The sequence below is a fragment of the Daucus carota genome, chromosome 3 (assembly GCF_001625215.2).
Source record: "Daucus carota subsp. sativus chromosome 3, DH1 v3.0, whole genome shotgun sequence".
Taxonomy (NCBI): Eukaryota; Viridiplantae; Streptophyta; class Magnoliopsida; order Apiales; family Apiaceae; genus Daucus; species Daucus carota.
In genome coordinates this window covers 31,231,308-31,254,370 of record NC_030383.2, presented here as the reverse complement: position 1 = coordinate 31,254,370, position 23,063 = coordinate 31,231,308, and the positions used below count along the sequence as shown (strand labels likewise).

The 23,063-nt window shown below is 37.2% G+C and overlaps 2 protein-coding genes across 3 annotated transcripts; one reads left to right on the top strand and one right to left on the bottom strand.

Annotated features, from left to right (window-relative positions):
- Nucleotides 1–834: 834 nt before the first annotated feature.
- LOC108215282 (protein LAZ1 homolog 1) lies at nucleotides 835–15,997 on the bottom strand. Of its 2 annotated transcripts, none has more exons than XM_017387708.2 (11): nucleotides 15,854–15,997; nucleotides 15,625–15,718; nucleotides 15,300–15,534; nucleotides 15,136–15,192; nucleotides 14,413–14,521; nucleotides 5,564–5,748; nucleotides 5,381–5,469; nucleotides 4,966–5,221; nucleotides 1,794–2,039; nucleotides 1,371–1,691; nucleotides 835–1,253 (listed from the first exon to the last, which is right to left on the bottom strand). In XM_017387708.2, the coding sequence occupies exons 3-10, from the start codon at nucleotides 15,513–15,515 to the stop codon at nucleotides 1,398–1,400; spliced, it is 1,452 nt and encodes a 483-aa protein (XP_017243197.1). In that variant the 5' UTR covers nucleotides 15,516–15,534; nucleotides 15,625–15,718; nucleotides 15,854–15,997; the 3' UTR covers nucleotides 835–1,253; nucleotides 1,371–1,397. The 2 variants fall into 2 exon arrangements, with proteins under 2 accessions (XP_017243197.1, XP_017243199.1); XM_017387710.2 differs by having other exon boundaries at nucleotides 15,290–15,534; nucleotides 15,854–15,993.
- A 1,764-nt stretch (nucleotides 15,998–17,761) lies between these two features.
- On the top strand, nucleotides 17,762–18,951 carry LOC135151477 (protein MAIN-LIKE 1-like). The gene is made up of 3 exons (XM_064089937.1): nucleotides 17,762–17,797; nucleotides 17,916–18,065; nucleotides 18,259–18,951. The coding sequence occupies exons 1-3, from the start codon at nucleotides 17,762–17,764 to the stop codon at nucleotides 18,949–18,951; spliced, it is 879 nt and encodes a 292-aa protein (XP_063946007.1).
- The last annotated feature ends 4,112 nt before the right edge of the window (nucleotides 18,952–23,063 follow it).

The window sequence follows — 23,063 nt, the reverse complement described above, 5'->3', positions numbered from 1 at the left end:
AATATTCTTAATCATGACTCCAAGTCACCAAGAGGGTGGTTTTGTGCAATATATTATTAACCTTTTTACGCTGAAAACCTTGTAAACATCTCCTTGGAATTTTGTAAACTTCTCCACATTTCCGAAACATCTGACCATTTGTAAGTATCGGTCCAGCTTTGTTAGTTACGAATATTTTGGCAAAATATCGTTGGTGAAACTCAACCGCAGCCCATAACATATTAGTATGTTACAGGTTTTTACAATAGGTAATAAGAAATAAATGTTTTCATATTATAAATTGTTGTCGGTGTTCATGGCTTTGTTTTTTTTCCCAAGTTGTCTGCAAAGGTCTGCTGTTTCTACAAAAGATGGCACACCTATGGGCTGAAAAATACATTAAACACACGATTCGTGACATTAATTAAATCGCAATTAACTAATAAATTTGTGAAAAATTAATAAATGAATTAAATGACATATTAAATAACCACTTATTGGAATATACAACTAAAAACTTTGTCTTTCAAGTCGCCCAACTCAAAGATGGAAACTGATTCCTACTTCGAAGCAGCTATTATGCTGTGTTGAATATTGAATATCGCAAACAAATCCAAAGCAATAAAGAAGAATAAGAAATAAAGGCAATCACAAAATTGGTTTTGAAAATCAAAAAAACAGAATGAGATTCATTTGAGTCATCAAAGGTGAAAGGTATGCTTAAGAATGGATTTTCTTATTTAATTAACTTCAAAAAAATTCAGAAAATTAATTTATTAAATTCATTTTGAATTTCATTAAACAACTTGTTTTATTGCTCAAAAGTCAAAAACGATTTCTCTGAATAAACTGAAATATCACACCATTGAATATACTGTAGTTCTATTAACTTATATCCCACAAAAGAAAAACTCACTAGAAAATTGACGTTTGTACCCTATGACAATTGTACCCTGAAAATTATATGTACATACAATGATACATCATACCTACAAGGTCGCACTATCAAGTAGTAGTTTTGTTAACAAGACAGTTGTAGTTGTAAGATTATGCTGATTGTATTTGTGAGGAATAATACATGTTACACGGGGGCACATGTATTTTGCTCTTCCAAGTATTTCCTATCTAGTATTAGGTCAAAAACAACACACCACCTTTTTCATAATTTGCCAACCGCAATCTATGGGTCTTTCAATATCTTCACCAAATATCGTCAGTAGTCATGTATCAAAGATTGTTTACCTACAAGTGGGATGTTGCCGAGTCATCTACCACTGCACATAAAGAAAACCAAACATCAGTCTAGAGAATACAAATTCAAGCCAGCAAAGAATAAACTTCACAGAGTACTAAAAATTAAGTTAACATTATGCCTCAAGAAGATATTTTACCTGATAATTGAATAATGATGATGAGATCTATCTATGTTTAAATTGAGAAGCTAATTCTTTAGAATGGGTATACTTCCTCTTAACATCGGGCAAATTGCTGTCACTGCAACTGCCTTCTACCAGATTATCATGCACATCCGAGAACTCTTTTGACCAGGAATTTAAAGGAATTACATAACTATCATCCTTGGTCTTCTTCTTCCGCTCCTCCAGCCGCTTGACATTTTCAGATATCTGATGGAATTTTTCGTTTATCTTTGAAAATCCTCTCTCAACTGGTTCCACAACATGCGAAACTGTGTACTTCATGTCATCAACGATCTAAGGCACATATGAAAATACCAGGTATAGACCATGAGAAAGTTTACAAGGACAAAAACTACAGTTAACCAGCCAAAAAAAGTTTGCAGTTCAGAATATTACAATTTCACCACTGCCAACTACAACATCACGAACACTCTGCCGGAAATTCAACCGCTTTTCTCCATCAGTATGGCGACCTAAGTGCACTCTAGTATATCTTTCACAGTCTCGAACTTCCTCTGGATCTGGATCTGTTCCAAGAGATGCATAATCAGACATCACAGCAACATTACGTACACATCTCTCTCCAAGCTTGTATGGTATCGCTGGAAAAACATAAAGGTGGACTATAGCAGAAACTCCCATCTGTTAACATGTTCAATTTAGATGTCAATAGAAACAGAGATACTATTTAAAATAGTAAGTCAAAAGGTTATAAATTATAATCTTTAAATTCATGACTTGTTTTATAAAACAATTATAAGTATTTTAAGAAAAGGACAAGCTGAGCAGGTAAAAGAAGTGTTGGTTTTTTAGTACAAGGATGAAGATATAATATTCGGATGGAAGCTTATAATTTAATTATCATGAAACATTTACAGACTTCTCACACTCAAACATGCATGATTAGTGCCATTTAAATATCCTAATCAATTTCAAACATTTTATGATCAAACCATATTAAAACAGAATTAAACAATATCAAACAACAATCAACTTATTTAATAATTCAGTTACAATTTAAAATCACCCTCTTGATTTAAAATTATAATATTAATTTTGAGATTTCAAACTGACAATGTACTTCCCGTCATCACCTTTGAGCACTTCTCCCCACAATCACATTTTTCGATGCACTTCTCATCAAATCATTTTGTTGATCTACTCTTGCCAACTTTATATTCAAAAGCAGTAGCTAATAAAGGGTTGGTGCAGTGATTTCAGGTTTTGGATTTCCTAAATGTAGGTCAAGGATGCGACTTACTCCTTGCCTGCACGTGTGTTTAACCAAAAAAAGAAGTACTCTATATGTTTATGAGTTCAATAATAGCGACAAATATATCAAATTTAATTATCAACAATTATCCAACTTACCGGTTATAACCATTAGATTAAATTATTTAATGTATATAAGTCATGTATTATTATTATAAAACTATGTAAGATATTAATTTATTTAATAATTCATGATATCTATGTATTATATATATGTATATGTTACCGGATTCTTTCGGGTTCAGATCAGGTTTGGAACAGATTTTTGGTTCTGTATACTTAAAATCCAAATCCAAATCCAAACTCTTTCATGTCTAAAAAAAGATCCGAATCCAGATCCAAGGGAATATCCAAACGGGACGAGTACTCGGATAAAATTGCCATCCCTAGTCAGAAGTCATAGCAATCCGCTCACACTGACAGATCCCTTAAAGATCATTAAAGCTCTGAGACCATGTTGGTTTTTTAATGCAAGAAAGTGAGAGATGATATTTGGGTGGAAATTATAATTTTATGCTTACAATGTTATTATTTCCACCCAATAATATTGTATCTTCTACTTTTGTGTACTAAGGAAAGGATGAAGACATGATATTTAAATGAAAGGTTATACTCCGTCCCCTTGAATTGTATACATTGGGGGACGGGGAAGTGACACACATTTTAATTCTTCTGCAAAGTATAGTTCTTTAATTTATTATTAAGATTTCCTTTTTATGAATAAAAATTTAACATTTAAATTTTTATTTAGAAAAAGAATTTTTTTTAGAAAATAAGTTATTGAACTATACCCATCAGATACATAGTTTACATAAAGCCTGAATACAATTACAAATATAGGTTTTAAAGTACAGTCCTATATACAATTACAGTTAGATTTAAGAGCCCGTTAGGCTAAACTTAAGAAAGTTAATTTTGAAAAGTTAAAATTGAAATTTGAAAGTTTCAGTTTATGCTATTATCTGTTCGGATAATTTTATTGTTGAGGAACTTATGACTTATATATAATATAAAACTAATAATAAAATTTATAAGTTCTACATGTAAACGATGATATTAATTGTAATCAAATAAAATACAAAAATGACATAAGTTGTTGAAAGAAGTACCTCTTGCAAACTTGTGAATTTAAACTTTAACCAACATGTTTTAACTTAACACACAAACATGCAATTTTAAACTTTAAAGCAAAAATCACTTTTAAGCCAAGACAAACCACCTTCTGAATCAGTATCGTCAAAAGCACAACTAGGCGCAAGTCAAAAGCACGACTATGTGCTCCTAGTCTCCACAAAAGCGGACCCCAAGAAGCGCATCAACTTCAAACAGGCACACGCTTTTTGTCTTGAAGTGTGAGACACAGAAAGTGCAAGACAATAAAAAAAACGCCTTATACTTTTGGATCCACTACAAGGCCTAACAATAAACTCCTGAAACAAAAATATTAAATCGAAGATCTTCACCATTACGGCTGCACCTTCTTCAACTGGTGTCTTCACTTTGTCTATAATATATACATGCATACATATACCCCAGATGTATACTAGGCCACACGTGTACATATCTTTATCATCCTATCTCTAGGTACATATATAGGTGAGTATATATTTATTTATATACTTTTCTCCTTGCCTTCCAGATATCACACATACCATACATATGTATATATACCACCATATATAAACAGTTACCCATACACTAAAGATTTATTTGACAATTTGATTTTTCGAATTTAGCCACAAACTCCAGTTATGCTAATTATCTATTTTGAATCTTTATACTGGAAACGTTTTTACCCCTAGCAGTGTCATTTGATATACTAAAAATTGCAAACGCATGCCTCGCATCTAGGTTCCAGGAGGCTTTGCACCTCAGCGCACCTATGCCTTCAACACCACTGGATAATATTACATAGTGGTCGCTTGACTATACCCACCCCCACAGTTTAGTGGATAACTGCTTCATCCTCCCAGATAGTGACTGAAACTTAGTTCCTCCTTTCAAATGATAACTGCTGTTAAAATTCATCAACTCCAAATTTACTAAAAAATGCCCATATCGTGCTTAATTACTAAACCCACTTAACCCATCCCATAAAGTGCGTCTTTTCCCAAAACAAGTTCATATGTTTGTATGCTATCATACTCCATTAGCAAAAACTACATCTCCGGGTCAACAAAATTTGATATCGAGCAGATTTAACCCACCAGGTGTTTAGTCTTTGTAAGTTTGGAAGTGAAGTGCCTACTGATATAGTTCACAATGAACAAAATCCATTAGATGATAGATATCATACCTCTATGCAGATGATATAATCTTGTATACGCATTTTTAGCTCCTTTGCCAAGGACCCTCTGAAAGCTCCCATTGAAAAAAGAAATGCCACAGCTATGCCTTGCCACCACGTCAGGAATACTATGGACTTGAATGTGAGAAACTTGGCCAAAGGCTTAATTGGTGCCAATTTATCTTTGATAACAGAATAAAATTGTACGAGGCAATACAATGCCCAGGTCTGGCTAAAATTTAAAACAACTGCCAGGTACGGATATCTGCAATCAAACCACAAAATTATGAAAAAATGTATTATAGCAGATTTTTCTGATGATATTACTGGAACAAAAACAGTTGCTGCCAATCAGTACATGCTGCAATTATATATCCATGACACCCTCCCAAACAGACACACACTCAGACAGAGAGAGCCTTACGCGTATCCCCACTCAAACTTCCCTTCACCATAGACACCAAAAACTTGAGTAATCATTGCTACCAGCGCACATATAAGCTTCAATATCATCTGGACAGATTGATGATGTTCAGTGAACAATATTTGTGATTTGGAGCTAAAACTAAGATATGAATAAATTAATAATAACAAAAACGGTACATACATATTGAACAATGCCAATTTTCACAGCTTGATAAAAGTCGGCACCAAGATGCCAGTCCTTTAACAAGCAATTGAGAGGGAAGGGGTGTTCAACAATTCCATAAGAATATGATTCTTCAAGAAGAGGCATGCTAGAGCTGACAACGCCTTGACTTTCCATATATTTGATAGTACTATCCTCACCACCTTTAAGTAAATCAGTTTGTAGAAAAATAGAGTTAGAGATCAATAGGGAACCATAACAATTAAAAAATAAATAAACAGAATCAAACACGATTTTCCCATCATCCATCACAAACAAAAAGGCCCCACTTATGAGGATAAACACAACAGGAGCACTCTTTGCTAGGGACCCCAAAAAAATATTGCAATCTTACGAGAGCTGAGCATGCATTTGTCAATTGTCATACAAGGAACATCTCCAGAATCAGAGTGCACATCTTAATCCCCATTCTGTCTATTGTCTATTCCGTAAATTATGCCTAATTAAGAATATTAAGAGAAAACGGTGGTAACTTTCGATTATTTAACTCTTCCATAGGAGAGAGCCACTGTGAATGAACATCAGCAGTTGTTTAGAACCCTTACCATCCCTACTAGTTATTCAGGAAGGAGCTAAACACTCTCATTTATGTCAACTTAGGTTTTGCCAAAATCTGACACAAACCGAAACCGAACATGAATGATGAACCCGAATTGAAAAAGTATGAGCTAGGGTTGGGGTTTTTGTGTTCCGGGACAGGTTCGGGTTGAGTGAATTTTTCCCGAAAAATAGGGTTCCGAACCCGACCTAAAGTTATATATATATAATATATTATGTATAATATGTAAAGTTGTATTACATAATTTCATACATTTATTATCTAAATAGTTTAATTTACATATCACCTCATTAAGTTACCATTATATTTTTTTTAAAATATTACAAATAAATATAAATTTAAAATAAAAATAATTGAGCGCGATCGCATAGCCCCGATGGTAGGTTTATCACTTTATCCTCTGATGTCCCGGGACATCCCGATAAGTATTAGAACATATACTAATGTGTCAGGCGTCTAAGCCTAAATTATCAATATATATATATATATATATATAATTAAAATAATTATTTTTTAATAAATTTCAGGTCAAAACTGGACATTATAGGTCGGGTTTGGGTCAAAAAATTTAACCCATTTCGGGTTCGGGTTGACTCAAAAACAGGACTGGGTAAACAAACCCGACCAATTACCCGAAATTGCCACCCCTACCTGTATCCATCTAGTCCCAACAAAAAAAGTAAGACACGATGAGTCAAAATAAATAATTAAAGAAAGGTCCAGGACATTTGTTGTGGAGCATGTAACAACAATTAACTGGATGCAGGGTGCAGGTAATGACTTGAACATAAGGATGCTTAAACCATGCCAATTTTTTATGGCAATTCTGGCCAACATTATAGCAGCGGATAGGGTTGTAAACGAACCGAGTCGAGTCGAGTTTTTGCGAGTCGAGTTCGAGATTTTGCTAAACGAGTCGAGCTTGATCGATAAGGTAAACGATCATTTTTTGTTGTTCGAACTCGAGTTCGTTAAGAACCAAGTCGAGCTCGAGCTGGTAGCGAACAATTCGAGTCAAATCGAGTTCGAGTCGAGTCGAGCCGTTCGCGAAAATTTGAATTTTTTTTTTTGGAAAAAATAATTAATATTAAAAAAGTTTTTAAAATATTTCTTGAAGATTCAACCACACAGATGTTAGGATATTCTTATATTAATGATTTTACAAAAATATCACAAAACAAAAATATATTTGATGTGAAATTTTAATAATCAACTAGTAAAATAACTAGTACTTTATATATGTCTGGTCCTGAATTGATGTTATATTTTTTTCTCAAAAAAATTATTGACAATTTAGCAGTAAAGATCTAGTTATTTTAATGATATTAGGAAAATATCAAAAATGAAAAAAAAAATTATATTTCATCATCCATATTTTTTTACACATTAAAAATTAAAAAATCATATATATTTTGTTTAACGAGTCGAGTCGAGTTTAACGAGCCGAGTCGAGCTCGAGTCGATTACGAGTGGAGCTCGAGTCGAACACCAGTAAAACTCGACTCGAGTTTCTTAACGATTAAATTTTTTTGTTCGAACTCGAGCTTGATAACGAACTGAGTCGAGCCGAGTCGAGCTTTAAACAAGTCGAGCCGAGCTTGTTCGCGAACAGCTCGGTTCGTTTACAGCCCTAGCAGCTGACAACATATCACAGGCAAACTTAGTGAAACCACTCATTGGTCAAATGGGTAGAAAACAAGCCCCTTGTTATGGTTTATGAAATTGTTTATCTTATGTTTTTATATACTGTATACCACACAGCTTGTTTCTTAAAATAATATGAATATAACCATTTGATGCATGTTTCAAGAAAGCTATGTTCTAAAATTACTTTCACCCAAAAAATCTGCTATCCAGTTCTAAAATACAAAATTAGGCATAACAGGTATGTATTTCTAATAGATTTACAATGAAAAGTGTTTCCATTATGGATAGTTGATATTCATATTCTTACAGAACGCACACATGTCTAAATCAGAATAATATCATAAATAAGTCAAGGGCATTTAGAATATTTTCTACAGGTACTAGTAATGGTAGGAGTCTATAAGTAGCTAAAGCTAATGTAAACATTTCATTATTGTTGATTTACATAGAATGGATAAATTCCACCAAATTCTCTCGTCTCTCTCTCTCTACCTTTTTTCTTCTACGATCTCTCTTAATAAACACTAAAGGCTATATAATCTGTCTCTTTTCTCCCCCTTTTTAACATCTAGCTGTTACTTCACATTTACTGCTTAATAATATCAGAGAACACCAAAAAAGCATTTACGAATCTGCACTGAAACTGGGATTTCTAACATATTTAATACCAGAGCTTCTTTTTCCATCCAGTTGAAGCTTCAGGGACATCGTGTGTGTCTAGGCGAGTCAAACCGCAGACGTATCTTGATATTAATGAAACTGCACACCAGGTGTTTGATTATAGTTCTCAGCTACTCAATTTTCAGTTGGTTGGCAAATCTGTGAAATTGGAGCCAATTGAAGTTCTGGTAGCTTTCATCTATTTCAGTTCATTTCTACTAGTTGTGTCGCTCATTTGTGGTTGCTAACACATAGAGGTGTATTGATTCTCTCACTGTAACACGTAGAGGTGTATTGATTCTCTCACTGTGAAAAAGTTAATGATTGAATTGGTCAAAGCTCAATCGAGTAGTTTCAAGTTTTGAGGAGTTATTGGAGCATTGACTATGTTCGATGTTCAAAGCAATGGAACGAGGAAATGCTTATAATGAGTTGATGCAGGAATTGCAACAGCAGTATTTGGTATGCCCGGAACAAACTAACCTGAAGCTGCAAAAGGTTGAGCAGCTAATGGAAATAGCTGTCCAGTAATTATGTATTATCAGGCACTTGAATGCTAAGAATCAGAATGAAAGATTTGTGAAATAGTTTAGTGTAGAAACTTCTCTGAAAAATCAGACACTTACCAGAGGAACGAATATTCAGGCAGCCAACTCACTCATCTTAAGCTGAGAGTCCTAAGTTTAATAAAGATGTTCAGTGAGTGATTTGATAGAAGCTGTGAAGAATACTTTAAAAAAAATTGAGGTTAAAACAGACAAGATGGCTGCAATAGCAGGGATGGATAGATGCATCTATCAGCAGTAAAGTCGGTTCCAGACGACTTATGCTGCTGGCAGAGCTAACATACATTGGAAGGATATCATTGCGAAATTCAGAGCCAGATTTTGGGAACAGGAGCTAGTTTTCTACAAATTTAAGCAGCTTGAGCAAACTGCCTCACTTAGGGCATATATCAGCATATCATCAATTTGAACGCCTACTGAAACAGCTGAAGAGGAAGTTACCTTATATAACAGAGGAGTTTTACATTGAGCGTGGTCTCAGACCAGAGATGAAGGATATTATGAGGTTAGTAGGCCCTCGCAACCTGGAACTTACACTCTGGCAGGCCAAGATAATTGCAGATTCAAAAAAGACCAAAGACCACAATACTGGAACAGACGCTTAAATGATGAAAAAGTCTGGGGAGCTAAGGCCTTTATAAGAGAGAAGTGATGTTGTTGATGAAAGTTGAGTATCTGTCCAGCAAGGCACTGACATTCCTCCTTCCAGTCCACAGGTTAAAGGGAGGAAAATACAGACACCAAGGGGTCAAGGCCTATACCTCTGAGTTAGCATACATCTACATATCAGCTAGAGGAAGCAGGCTCTAATAAAGGCGCTGAGCGAATGGAAGACACTGTTTATGCAATTGAGGGGGCTACCAATAACAGGACTATTAATCTGACTGGTTTAAAGGGCAAAAGGGAATTTACTAACTTAATTGATGGAGGATGTACTCATAGCTTTATAGATTAAAGGGCTGTTAAGAGATTGAAATGTGAGTTAAAAGAGACCAATCCAATGAAGGTAGTTGTGGCTAATGGAAACCATTCGATCAGTCACTATGAATGCCCTGATTCAAATTGAGGATGGGTGAGCAAAAATTTCGAACTCCAATGAGAACTCTGCCTATGAGTAGTTATGATTAAGTATTGGGGGTGGACTGGTTGCAAGACCCTGTCACATTTAATTTCCGGAAACTCTTGGTTCAATACCAATATCAAGGAAATTTGAGGTGTTAAAAGGGCTATCCTTAAGGTGTAGAACCTTCCTCAAGGCAAACGAGTGCATATGCTTTCTTGAGATGCTGTCACAGGGAGGAGCATGGGTTCCTACATGCACTGTATGCCACCAGAACTGAGGAGTTACTATCCAGCTGAGGCAGATTTCTAAGGTGACACAAGATTACAAGAAACACTGCAACAGCTCTTAAAATATGACGATATATTTTAAGCTCCTCTTGAACTGCCTCCCAATACAGGCATGGAGTATGGAAGAGAGCAAAAAGAGGAGTCTCAATCATTCGCAATTGGTTCATAAAGAAATTAATTTGATCATAAGAATGAGATTGAGAAACTTGTATTTGAGATGTTGAAATCAAAGGTAATAAGGCCAAATAATTCCCCGTTTGCTTCTCCAGATGTGTCAGCGAAGGAGGATGGCAGGTGGAGGTGGAGCTTCTGCATTGACTATAGGAAGCTAAATTCACTTACAAGTTGCAACAAAAAATAAGTTTCATATTCCTTCAATTTGGAGCTTTTAAATAAACTGGGATGGGCAAAAGTGTTTATTAAGATGGATCTTGGGTGCTCAATGCTCATAATCCTGCAGTGAGTCGAAAACTCCTGCCCCTTCAAACTTAAGAGGTCTAGAGTCAAAATGAGGCAGAAGCCTGCAATGAGTCGAGTCCAGAACTCCTGCTCCGTTAAACTTAGGACGTCTCCAGTCAAAATGAGGTACCCTTTAAACTGAGGAAGTCTTGTGTCAAAATAAGTGCTGAATCCACCATTGGATTTTCTTAGATTGCATAAGTGAGTTTTGACTTGTCCTCCGAGCTTTGCTCTAAATTTTAAAAAGTAGACATCTCTTCATGAGTAATCACAAACTGAAAAAAAAAAAATACACTCATGTAAAGATCCTTCTTTATCGTTACAGTAAGGGCAAAAGCCTCCTTTTAACACTGTCTTCCAATTCTTTTTATAGATGCCTGACTTTTGCCTTGGTGTTAGCTAATTTCCCAAACTTGGAAGAACCCTCATTTTTGTTGCTAATTGAACTACCTTTCTCTCCATTGGATGCCGTACTTGCGCCTTGTATGTTAGCTAATTTTCTAGACTTGGAATAACCCTCGTTTATGTTGCTAACTGAACTACCAGTAAAGCTACTTGGCTGGTCCATCCTCTTGTCTTCAATTGCTTTGGCTTGTTTGTACACCTTCTTGCGTTGTCCCCTACTTCTTTATCATACCTCGGATGCCCTTGATAATTTTCTAGCTCCTCTTTTTCTATATTCATTAAAAAACATAAGAGAACACGGGTTTCCTTATTTGCTTGAGCTTTTCATACATCAATTTCTGTTCTAGCACTGTAGAAAAATCGTTCCAGATAATGTATGATCTTCCTACTACATAGGCCTGCTAACATCTCCTTGCTATACCCTCAAGAGCAATGTTAGGACCGGGTTCAACTCGAAACGGGTGACAAAATTGGATACACAGAAAATTAATTTTAGTGAATACGGTACAACAGAACGTACAGGTTCGATGGAACATAAGGGTACGATGGGTACGATGGATCCTTCTGAAAAAAATCTATAATTATATATGTTATTTATGTTATAATAAACAATTTAAATTGGTAATATACACATTTATTAATAAAATTATTTTATTATTTATAACATGTGTATTGTAAATTTACTGATTTATACAGTGATTGGGCATAATAGTTAGATTGTTTATTGGGCTTGTGATATTGAAACATTAAAATATAAGTTATATAAAAACATTAGTATGGGGCCTGCATATTTACAGCCCAGATGCATTTAGGATTCTCAAATTCTTCTTCCTTATTTTGTTACTTAAGTTTACATAGCTAACTTGAATACCTCCTCAAGCTTTTGGAGCTTAATGCTAGTCTCCACTCTGTGATTTAGAAATTTTTGTTGTACCTTCAATACAGCTTCAGTTAAGGCATTAACTTCTTTCTCAAACATCAATAAATCCATCACCACCAGTTAAGATGTTCTACACTAGTTAAATAGTTACTGATCGAATATTTTTGTCCTTTTCTTAATATCACCACAAGTAGTTACTAATTATGCTACAACAAGAGTAGACAATTGAAAAACTTCAAATAATAACTGATCTAACTCAGTGTTCTAGAACACTAATCAAACACTTGGAGTGTTTACACTTAACTTCACTAATTTCAACCACGAATTCACACACAGGAACACTACAAGAATTTCACTGTAGTCAACACAATTCCACACACACCACAATCTACCAGTACAACGATTTGAACAGAGTAGTATTGCACCAAAACATTTATAAATCCGCTCTAATCACACTAAACTCTAATTTCAACAGCAGAATTCAACTAAAGTACTTGTAAACGACCTTAAATTGACTAAAACAACTTTAATCTCAACTGATTCTAACAGAAAAATAACAGATCTGAGACTACAGTTGAGAAACAGAATACCTGAACTAGAATCAACAGATTTATGAACTTACAGTTGTGATTACTAATCTTCAACACACACAAAGCAGTGATTGGTCGATTTGAAGAGATCTGATACCAATTTGCAGGAACCTTTAGTTCGTGAATGAGTTTTTCTGAATGTTTTGTACTTTACTATAGGTTTAAGTGTGAGAACAAAATGTATACTGAAGATAACAGGTAGAATCACAGATAAACGGTGAGAAACAAGAGAGATTAGACCAAAATTGTAGAGATAAAACACAGAAATTTAGATAGAACACAGAAATCTAGACGGATGAACTCAGAGAGGTTGAGAACAGTTTGGAAGATAGCCTAACTTGCACAGAAAGTTAGTTGTAGAGAGAAACTAACAAACGAGAGAGAGAGAGAGATTGGTGAAAAATATTCCATTCTCGTCATATTCAGATTATGATGCATAACCAGAATTGTAGTACATCTACTACAGCTATTTATCCACCTAGACTATTAACCAACTCCAGAAAAGACTATCACCGAGAACTAGCAAAACACATATCCTAACAGTAGCAAAGGTAAACAAAGGTGGAGGATATGTTGGCATGACCCCTACCGAAATTTAAAATATATTAAAGCACTTGGGGAGATCTTACGATTAGGTGGCTGCTAACTATGGGTTGATTGCAAGACCATTAACAGATCTCCTAAAGAAGGATACCTTTCACCCGAATGATAAAGAAGGATAACTTTCACTGGAATGATAAAGCCGCAGAGGCTCTTCGTGAGTTGAAACAAGCTTTCAGCCACACTCCTGTGCTAGGATTGCTAGGATTAACTAATTATAGTGTGTTGACTACTTGACTAGGGGGTAAGCCATGGCATATTCCAGTAAATCTCTAAGGACCGGGGCCAAGCTATGTCAGCCTATAAAAAATAACTGGCCCTGGGCCCTGGTCACCGTTGTCAAGAAATGGAGTCCTGACCTAATGGACAAACATTTTTCTATCAAACTGACAACTGGCACTCAAGGGCATTTAGGACATCTTGTATATGTACGAGTAAGGGTAGGGACGTATAAGTAGCTAAGCTGATGTAAACATTTCATTATGTTGATTTACATAATGGCCTGTTTGGGAACCAGGATTTCATTTGAAATCCTGGATTTGATCAAATAACTTGTTTGGGAATTTGGATTTGGATTTCATTTGAAATCCACACATTCAAATGCTAGTATAAATCTGAGAATTTGAAATGACAACTCAAATCCTGTCATTGAAATCCATCATTTGAAATGAAATGAAGGTTTCCAAATGGCCCCTAAATGGAATTCATTACACCAAATTCTTTCATCTCTCTATATAACTAACTTCTCTCAAGCTTTCTTCTTCTACAATCAGTCTCTCAGAACACTAATTTCTCTCTTTCTTTTATGCATCTACCTGTTACTTTACATTAACGGCTTGAATATAATATAACAGAAAACACCAAAACATTTGCAAATCAGCATTGAAACTGGAATACCTGACAACAGATCACACAATTCGATTTACACCAAATCCTAAAAAAGTACAACTGCAGACAATGCTTCAATATAGACACTAGGCAACTGTTCATTAACCATATATGTAGGATACAAAGTTGCTAAATCTTTAACTGAGAGTAGCAAAATAAACTTTGGTGGAGAAAAGAAAGAAGAGGCCACTGCATGTACATACCCAAGCAGGCTATCAGATATCTCTCAAAGCAGTACAATGCAAAAGCTTCATAGCAATCCCTGATAATCTCACAATTGAATGCAGCATCTGAATCCAATAGTGATAGAAACTGTAGGAAAAAATATATAGTTAATAACAATGCAAATAAGTTCAGTCAATAAGTTAATATATCACAGCCCCTGGTTCACAGGTTCTGGGAATAACTTTGTTTCTCATTACAATATCTTAAATTTCATATGAAGCAACATGCATACACAAAAACAAATTCGTATGATATAGTTCAAAATAATAATGCTGGCATATCCCGGAGGCAATGCCTCTCCCCCCGCCCCGCGGATGCGCAGTGTGAGCTATGTGAAGAATACCTGCTCCCTAGAATCCAATTAATGATCTCAAGTAGCATTACTTTGCAAACTATGAAAGGTTTTTTAACTTTACACGTACAAAATGTACACAATAGCTATTATCACACGCAAAATAACCACAACGCGTGATGGCATTATACAGCAAAAGAAAAAACAAAAAAACAAATGATGGCACTCACACAAGCACGCCACTCTCATGTAACGAACTATCTATAAATCTTTATCAACTACTATTTCTCAGTTTAATACAAAAGGCAGCCAAAATATATGTCCAGACTTGTTAATTATGTTAAGCTATAAATGGATTAAAATAAATAAATTAACATATATATTCCGTAGCAATGAGGCTTGGACATACCGATTCTACAGCATAGACTGGAACCATCATAATGAGTCCGATCATAAATTTCTGTTCCTGAAATAAGAATTTAAGCTTCCTTCCATCAGAGTCCCATATAACATACAAAAAGTAAACCAACAGAAAACTCAACAGTCTCCAGGTAGAAGATTACGAGATCAAACCTCAGGCTGATTGTAGGCTGCTAAATGCTCAAAAATAAGATACAAGGACAAAACAAGCGCAACAGCTACAAAAACACTAGCGCTCCCGATTGTCCAGCTGTATATGGAACTATGCTCGCCACTCAAACTCACTGACCATAAAGCCTCGGGAATCCGAGACGATTCAACTAAAGTCAGAATAAAACATAGAGACAACACAATCCCTCCCCATTCCATCAGCAAACCCGCCTAATTGCTGAAAAAACATGAAACCAAACCAAATAAATCATCGCTTAGTTGATACTCCAGCTCGAAAAATCTAAAACAATCAAACACATGAAATTACCTGGAAAAGCTACTAAATATCACCTACAGGACCTTATTTGGAGTTGAACAGTTGTGATCACGAAACTTAGGGTTCTCTAATTCGTAAACAAGCCCTAATTAATAAAGAGATGGCAGAATCATCAATGAGTTAAAAATAAACCCTAGAAAAACATAATAGAAAGTAATTCACACGTGAGAATAGGATAAATTGATGAGTAATTAGCAATATGTAGGAGAAAAATACATACCTGGGAAATCAGGAGAGAGAGTTGTGGGAGAGAGAGTGTGTGTGATAAGTTTTGTTGCGTGGGGATGCTTGGGTTGGTGTGTGTGGAGGTTTCGTGCAAAGTCGTCCAAGCGTTTTCTCCGCTTCGATGAAGATTATACGAATCGGTTTGGTTATTGGCAGGGATGGCAGAAAAATCCGATCCGAATGGATATCCGACCGTTTCGATCCGAATGGATTTTACCGAATCTGATATTTTGGATTTGGATTTGGATTTGGATTTGATTTTTAGACCCACGAGTTTGGATTTGGATTTGGATATTAGGTATTCCGTATCGAAACCCGATCCGAAATCCAAATCCGATCCGAACCCGATCCAAACCCGAAACCCGAAAAAGACCCCGAATAATATATATTATATATTATAATATTATATATATTATTTATATTATATATATATTTTTGGGCAATGATGTATATATTATTTAATATATTATAATTATAATTATACTAATGTACATGTACTAAGTTGCTGCTCTATATAGTTTACGGGTCATCAGGCAGTCCGTGCAAATTGCAATTAAATTATTCAGTGGCAGTGGACTTTTATAGACTCAATACACACACAATAGTCTCTCCCCCAGTCTCTCACATAGACACCAGACAGTCACATGAATCCCTAATTTCATAGTCGCCGACTTCAACTTTCAGGTCACCGCCTGCGCACTGAAACCCCGTTGTTCGTTGTCCGAGTCCGTGGTCTACCTCCGCCTCCGCCTGGTCGCCTACAACTTCTTTGCCTTCTACTTTTCATTGTTGTCTGCTGATTTTGATTTTGATTTTTTTCACAATTTCGGGTTTGGATAAAACCCGAACCCGATCCGATATCCGTCGGATCGGGTTCGGTTTTGGTTTTTCAAATCCGTTCGGGTTTGGATCGGGTTCGGGTTTGATAAAAATTTTCGGGTTCGGGTTTGGATATCACAGATATCCGAACCGATCCGACCCGTTGCCATCCCTAGTTATTGGCGACGCTCAATGCTTAATTGCTCATGATGATGAATTAGATGCATCAGGGGTTCATTTAAAAGTCACATTGAACTCGTACTTTTGAAAACTCAAAACGCACCTCTTATCTTTACGAAAAAAGGCCCTGAATAACCATATTTAGATATTAATACCCATAATAACAATATTTGATAAAATGGCCCCTAATAACCATTAGAGACGTGGCTGTATTAGCGTTTATGCTCAGACTAAAACGCTACCGCGTGTAGCGTTTTAAACTTTTTTAATATAGAGCCAAACGCTACACGCAGTAGCGTTTTTCTTTAATATATATACCTTCTCTTAAACACAACGGCTAACATCACAGAAGAGAGGAGTGATATATACAGAGGAGAGTGCGATTTCTTAAACTGACATATACCAACCATCCACTGAAGCGAGCTGATTCAACGACTTGAAGAAAATACCCATGGATTTCAATGTATGTTCTTTCATATTTGTGCGATTTTAATGTCAAAAATGTCTTAATCTTCACTGTTTTTACATGCCTGCTATGTGTTTGATGAAATTCCTGTGTTAATCTATGTCCTGCTATGTGTTCGTTGTATGTGTGTATGCATGCTATGTTGTATGTGTTTGTTAATGCGTGTATATACAGAGTATAAATAAGGAAAGAATACATATTAGACTACAATCATTTTTGTATTTTTATGCATTCAGTTCAATCTACTCCTCTCTTGTATGATAACAAAATGTGCGTAAATATATTGATCTTTTCCAGTGAAAAGAACATTAAGCAAGAAATTATAAACCTCAAGTTGCTCATGAAGACTCTTTTGGACGTCTATCTGCAATTTTAAAGCTTCCTTGAGTTGCAGGCCACTGCGCAAAATTTAGTGTATTTAAGTAACAGTTATCCGGTATGTTTGAAGCTACACAGCAGAGTGAAAATATTTACGTATGTATGTCGAATTGTTGATCGTGATTGTTCCTGGTAGTCATGTTCTGAGACTTTTCTGCAGTAAATGAAGAAGAAATATTTTATTATTTTGTGAGATATATGTGTACTTACACAGGTTGTATTAAGTACCATAACATTTTTGCCTATCCTTGCGTTCTTGTCTACTATAGCTTTCTGTATGTGTGAGCCTTCCCCAACGCCAATTGGAATACTGGTAGCTGTACCCTCCCTGTCATCAGTAACACTCTGCACGGACATATACATGGTTTGTTACACATACTTGGATAGGAAAAAACAAAAGGATTTAGTTGCTTTTGAATATAAGCTACTTCCAAATTATAGTTCCCGTTTCAAGATTAACTAGTTGCTTAGTTGTTTTAATATTAAGTGTTTTAATTAGTTTCTCTCTAAGGTTAGTATGATGTGCTGACTTTGTATTTCCTTGTTTTTGTTCACAGACTATTATTAGAGACCAGGGACCTCGTGATCCTAGCCTTCTTCACCTACAGGCCACTCATAGGTCTCGTTCTGTCTGGAGAACTGGTGCTGCGCCCTTGCAGTATTTCAGGCGTCGTGACGCCAACCAATCTGATTTGAACATTGATGTTCGATTGATCCCCATTCTGCAGGCAGCCGGTTTTTATGGGGTAGCTCGGGTATCCACTCTTCAGCTTGATTGGAGTTTGCTTGGTGCTCTGGTAGAGAGATGGCGACCAGAGACACATTCATTCCACCTGTCGATGGGAGAGTGTACTATTACACTGCAGGATGTTGGTGTCTTGCTCGGGTTACCCATTGACGGAGAGCCCGTGATGTGTCTTGTAGGCCCTCCACCTGGACAGAGCTGGGCGACCATCATTGGTGAGATATTTGGACAGATTCCTTCACCCGAGGCTTTCAATAACTCGAGGCTACGGCTCACATGGGTAGAGAATCTCACTCCAGCAAGATTACATGATGATGCAGGGATTGAGGAGATCAAGCTTCACGCCAAGTGTTACTTGCTACAGTTGTTTGGGGGGTCACTGTTCACCGACCATTCTGGTGGACTTATACACTCCTCGTGGGTTCATTTTGTTCGTGACCTGGAGGCCCTCGGAGGTTATGCATGGGGTCTAGCTGTTCTAGCCCGTCTATACAGGGAGCTTTGAAATGGTTGCAAAGCGAGTATTAAGGAGGTAGCTGGATGCCTTCTCTTACTGCAGCTATGGGCATGGGAGAGGTTGCCCACTCTTGCCCCTGTTCGGACCACTGTTCCATTAGAGGATGTTGCTTTTTAGGAGCATCAGCTTCGAGGACCACATGGAGCCAGGTACATAGTAGCTGTGTTTTTACTGGTTTGTACATTTCCAATTGTGAATTGTCTTTTTAAATTGACTAATGTGTTTTTTTGTATTCCTATGATGTCTATAGGTGGCTTGTTGGACATTCATTCGTTGAGAGTGATGGAAGCACTGTGACTACGTCTCGGGCGGCATTGGATGCGCTTGCTCCAGATGAGTTTATTTGGGAGCCTTATGCTGGGATTCTTGATACACTGCCAGACTATTGTTTAGCCGGCCGTCCTCTCTGGCGCTTTCGCGGCCCCATGATATGTGTTTACATAGTCGAGCCACATCAGCCGGACAGAGTTGCTAGACAGTTTGGCATGATACAGCGTATTCCGGATCAGCCACACTACTCCCACGAGCATCACGTTATGACGCTGAGGGGCCAGAAGGTCTTGGATTATGCAGTCGTACATCAGCCGAGTATGACACACTGGCGGCATCGTCTAGAGCATATTTGGATTGATGACCTGATTGATGGTCATGCTACAGTCCCAGAGTACATGGATTGGTACTTGCCTCAGACTGTGAGGTTCATTAGTCAGTTGGGTGCACTGCATACCCACCTGGTAAGTATTTTTTGACTATTATATCTGCACTTTCTGTGATATGTGTCATGTGTTTTTCGTATCTGTAGTTGGGGTATTAGTTGTATTAGTAGTCATGCTTTATTTGATGGGTTCTAGTAGTTGATATTGCATTTGTATTCGTTGTATTTCAGGGAGTTGTGCTAGAGACTATAGCAGCCAGGACAGCAGACGTCCTCCCGGATATGTCCCAACTAGCCACTCAGAGTCTGCACCATCTCCGAGATCGGAATGCATACAAGTTTGATCCACGTCAAGTTGAGGAGCAGGATGCTAGACAGGACGGGGGAGGGGAGGATGTAGGTGATAGAGGAGGCCGTGGTGGTGGCAGGAGAGGCCGTGCTCGTGGCAGAGGAGGCCGTGCTCGTGGCAGAGGAGGCCGTGCTCGTGGCAGTTTTGGCCGAGGCGGTGGACGATTAGTTGATGAGCCGGATGATGATGCTGATCATGCTGATGAACAGGATCATCTAGGTACAGGCGAGGATCGAGGACCAGAGTCTTCTACTACTGCTGCTGCTGCTACTGTTGGTGATGCTTCTGCTGCTGCTGCCACTGCTACTGCTACTATAGCCGAGGCTTATACTCCCCCTGCTGCTGCTGCTGCTGCCGCCACAGCTACTACTACTGGTGCCGGTGACTGGTTTCCTAGTTTTTCTCTAGGCCTAAGTTGGCCTTCACAGCCAGTACCTGAGCAGTAGACTTCTCACATGCCTGATACCAGTACAGAGCAACCTCCTCCTGTTGTACAGCGTCAGCACCGGATTCGGCCTTGGCATGGTACACCAGAGGTACCCCCTTTTGACTTGGGCAGCTCTTCACAGTCTACACAGTCTACGCAGCCTAGTCAGCCTGGTACGTAGAGGAGGTCAGTTAGAGTTCATCAGGCTGATCTTGAGGTCATTTATGTTCGCCGGTCAAAGAGGGATAGGAAGGCTCCTGATTGTGGTACTGGTTCACATAGGGCATGATGATATTTGTAGGTTTTTGATGACATTTCTAGTTATAGGATGCTGAACTTGTGATTTATGATAGCACGGATCTTGTAAATATTTTAATTTCATGTCTTATGTTTCTGTTTTAGTACAGCGTTACTGTTTTAATAATTTAATTGGCCGACGGTTAGGGTTTAGGATTGAGGGTGTAGGGCCGGTAGGCCCTACCCCCTGAAGCCGAGACGCCGGCGGAATAAATTAATTTACAACCGTTAACATTTAGGGTTTAGGTTTGGGTTGTAGAATGATAAATTCGTACTGTATATTAAATTGGCCGACGGTTAGGGTTTAGGATTGAGGGTGTAGGGCTGGTAGGCCCTACTCCCTCGAGCCTAAACCCTAATTAAGCGAGGCTGAAGGGCCCAAGGCCCTGAAGCCGAGACGACGGCGGAATAAATAAATTTACAACCGTTAACATTTAGGGTTTAGGTTTGGGTTTTAGAAAGATTAATTCATACTGTATATTAAATTGGTCGACGGTTAGGGTTTAGGATTGAGGGTGTAGGGCCGGTAGGCCCTACTCCCTCGAGCCTAAACCCCAATTAAGCGAGGCTGAAGGGCCGAAGGCCCTGAAGCCGAGACGCCGGCGGAATAAATAAATTTACAACCGTTAACATTTAGGGTTTGGGTTTTAGAAAGATTAATTCATACTTTATATTAAATTGGCCGACGGTTAGGGTTTAGGATTGAGGGTGTAGGGCCGGTAGGCCCTACTCACTCGAGCCTAAACCCTAATTAAGCGAGGCTGAAGGGCCGAAGGCCCTGAAGCCGAGTCGCCGGCGGAAGAAATAAATTTACAACTGTTAACATTTAGGGTTTAGGTTTGGGTTGCAGAATGATAATTTTATACTTTAATTTAACTTTAATTAATGCAAGGCTTTAATTCAAATTTTCATCAAAAAAGATTTGGTATTTTTGTTTTGAAGTAAATGAAAAAAATCCAAAATAGGTAAACAAAATTCAAATTGAGTGTTTTGGGTTTTAGAATTATTAATTCATTTTAAACCATTTTATTTTTCATTCAAACAAATTAAAACAAAATACAAAATTACTGTTTACCTATTTTGTAAACAAATTAAAACAAAAATACAAAATTAGTGTTTACCTATTTTTATTTCAATATACATCAAAACAAATCATTTTTAATTCAAAAAAATGCGTTTTAAAATTAAAAGAAATTTAATATGCCTATTCAAAATCAGCTTTTTAAATATTCTAAAAAGACAATTAATAAGATGAAAACGCTACTGGAAGTAGCGTTTTTGTTGATTATATAACCTAGACGCTTTTGCGTCTAGCGTTTTAAATTTAATGAACAAAAACGCTTGTTAAGGTAGCGTTTTCGTTTAACATAAATTCGTTATATTAGCTAGACGCTAATGCGTCTAGCGTTTTGTTTTTTTAAAATATACTCCCAGAACCTAAACACAGCCATACACACTGCCATACAACTCCAAACACAGCCAAACATTGTTGTGCCCTAATTCACCCAAAATCTGCCCTAATTCATACTTCAAACATTCCATAGATACAAACATGGCTTCGGGTTCGGGTTCGGGTTCGAAAGCTGAGAATACGGTTCTTGGATGGATATACAATGACGGTAATATCATCCAATCTCAATTAGAAGGTTTTGTTTATGATAAACCTGTTTCGAAGCATTTTAGGCTAGATTTGTCTATGAATTACGCTAATTTATGTGCTTTGTTACATTCCAAGTTGAAGATTGATAGTAGTAGTAAGTCGAGGCTATTTTATAGGTGTAAAAATCCCGATGATTTGAAATTCGGGATTGTACCTATTGAAGATGATGATGATGTAGAATTAATGTTTGGTGTTGTGGTGTCAAAAGGGATGCCCTTTTTTGTTGAAATTTATGTAGAGAAATTGTCTTGTGATGGGAATTTGTTAAGGAGTAGTTCGAGTGTGGGGGAGAAGAGTAGCGGGCGTGATTCGGGTGGTAGTCATTTTAGACATGACCATGATGTGGTTGATAGCTTCATGTCGGTCGATACTTCCGATTTAGAGAGGATGACCTCATTCGATGATGTCGAGGTTGCGAATAATGAGGTCCCGTTGGAGTTGAAGGAGGGGAGGTTATTTAGCACGAAAGAGGATTTGATGCATGTGGTGAAGCAATACCACATTCAGAATCACTTAGAGATTGGAGTGATACGATCAGATCCGAGTAGTTGGTATGTTGCGTGCAAGTATAGAAATGATGGTTGCATTTGGAAGTTGAAAGCTAGAAAGAGGAGTTCACATGGTAAATTTCAAATCATGGAGAGTGTAGGACCACATAGTTGCTTGAGCACTACCATCACACGAGACCATCCCAACTTGACATCCTCGGAGA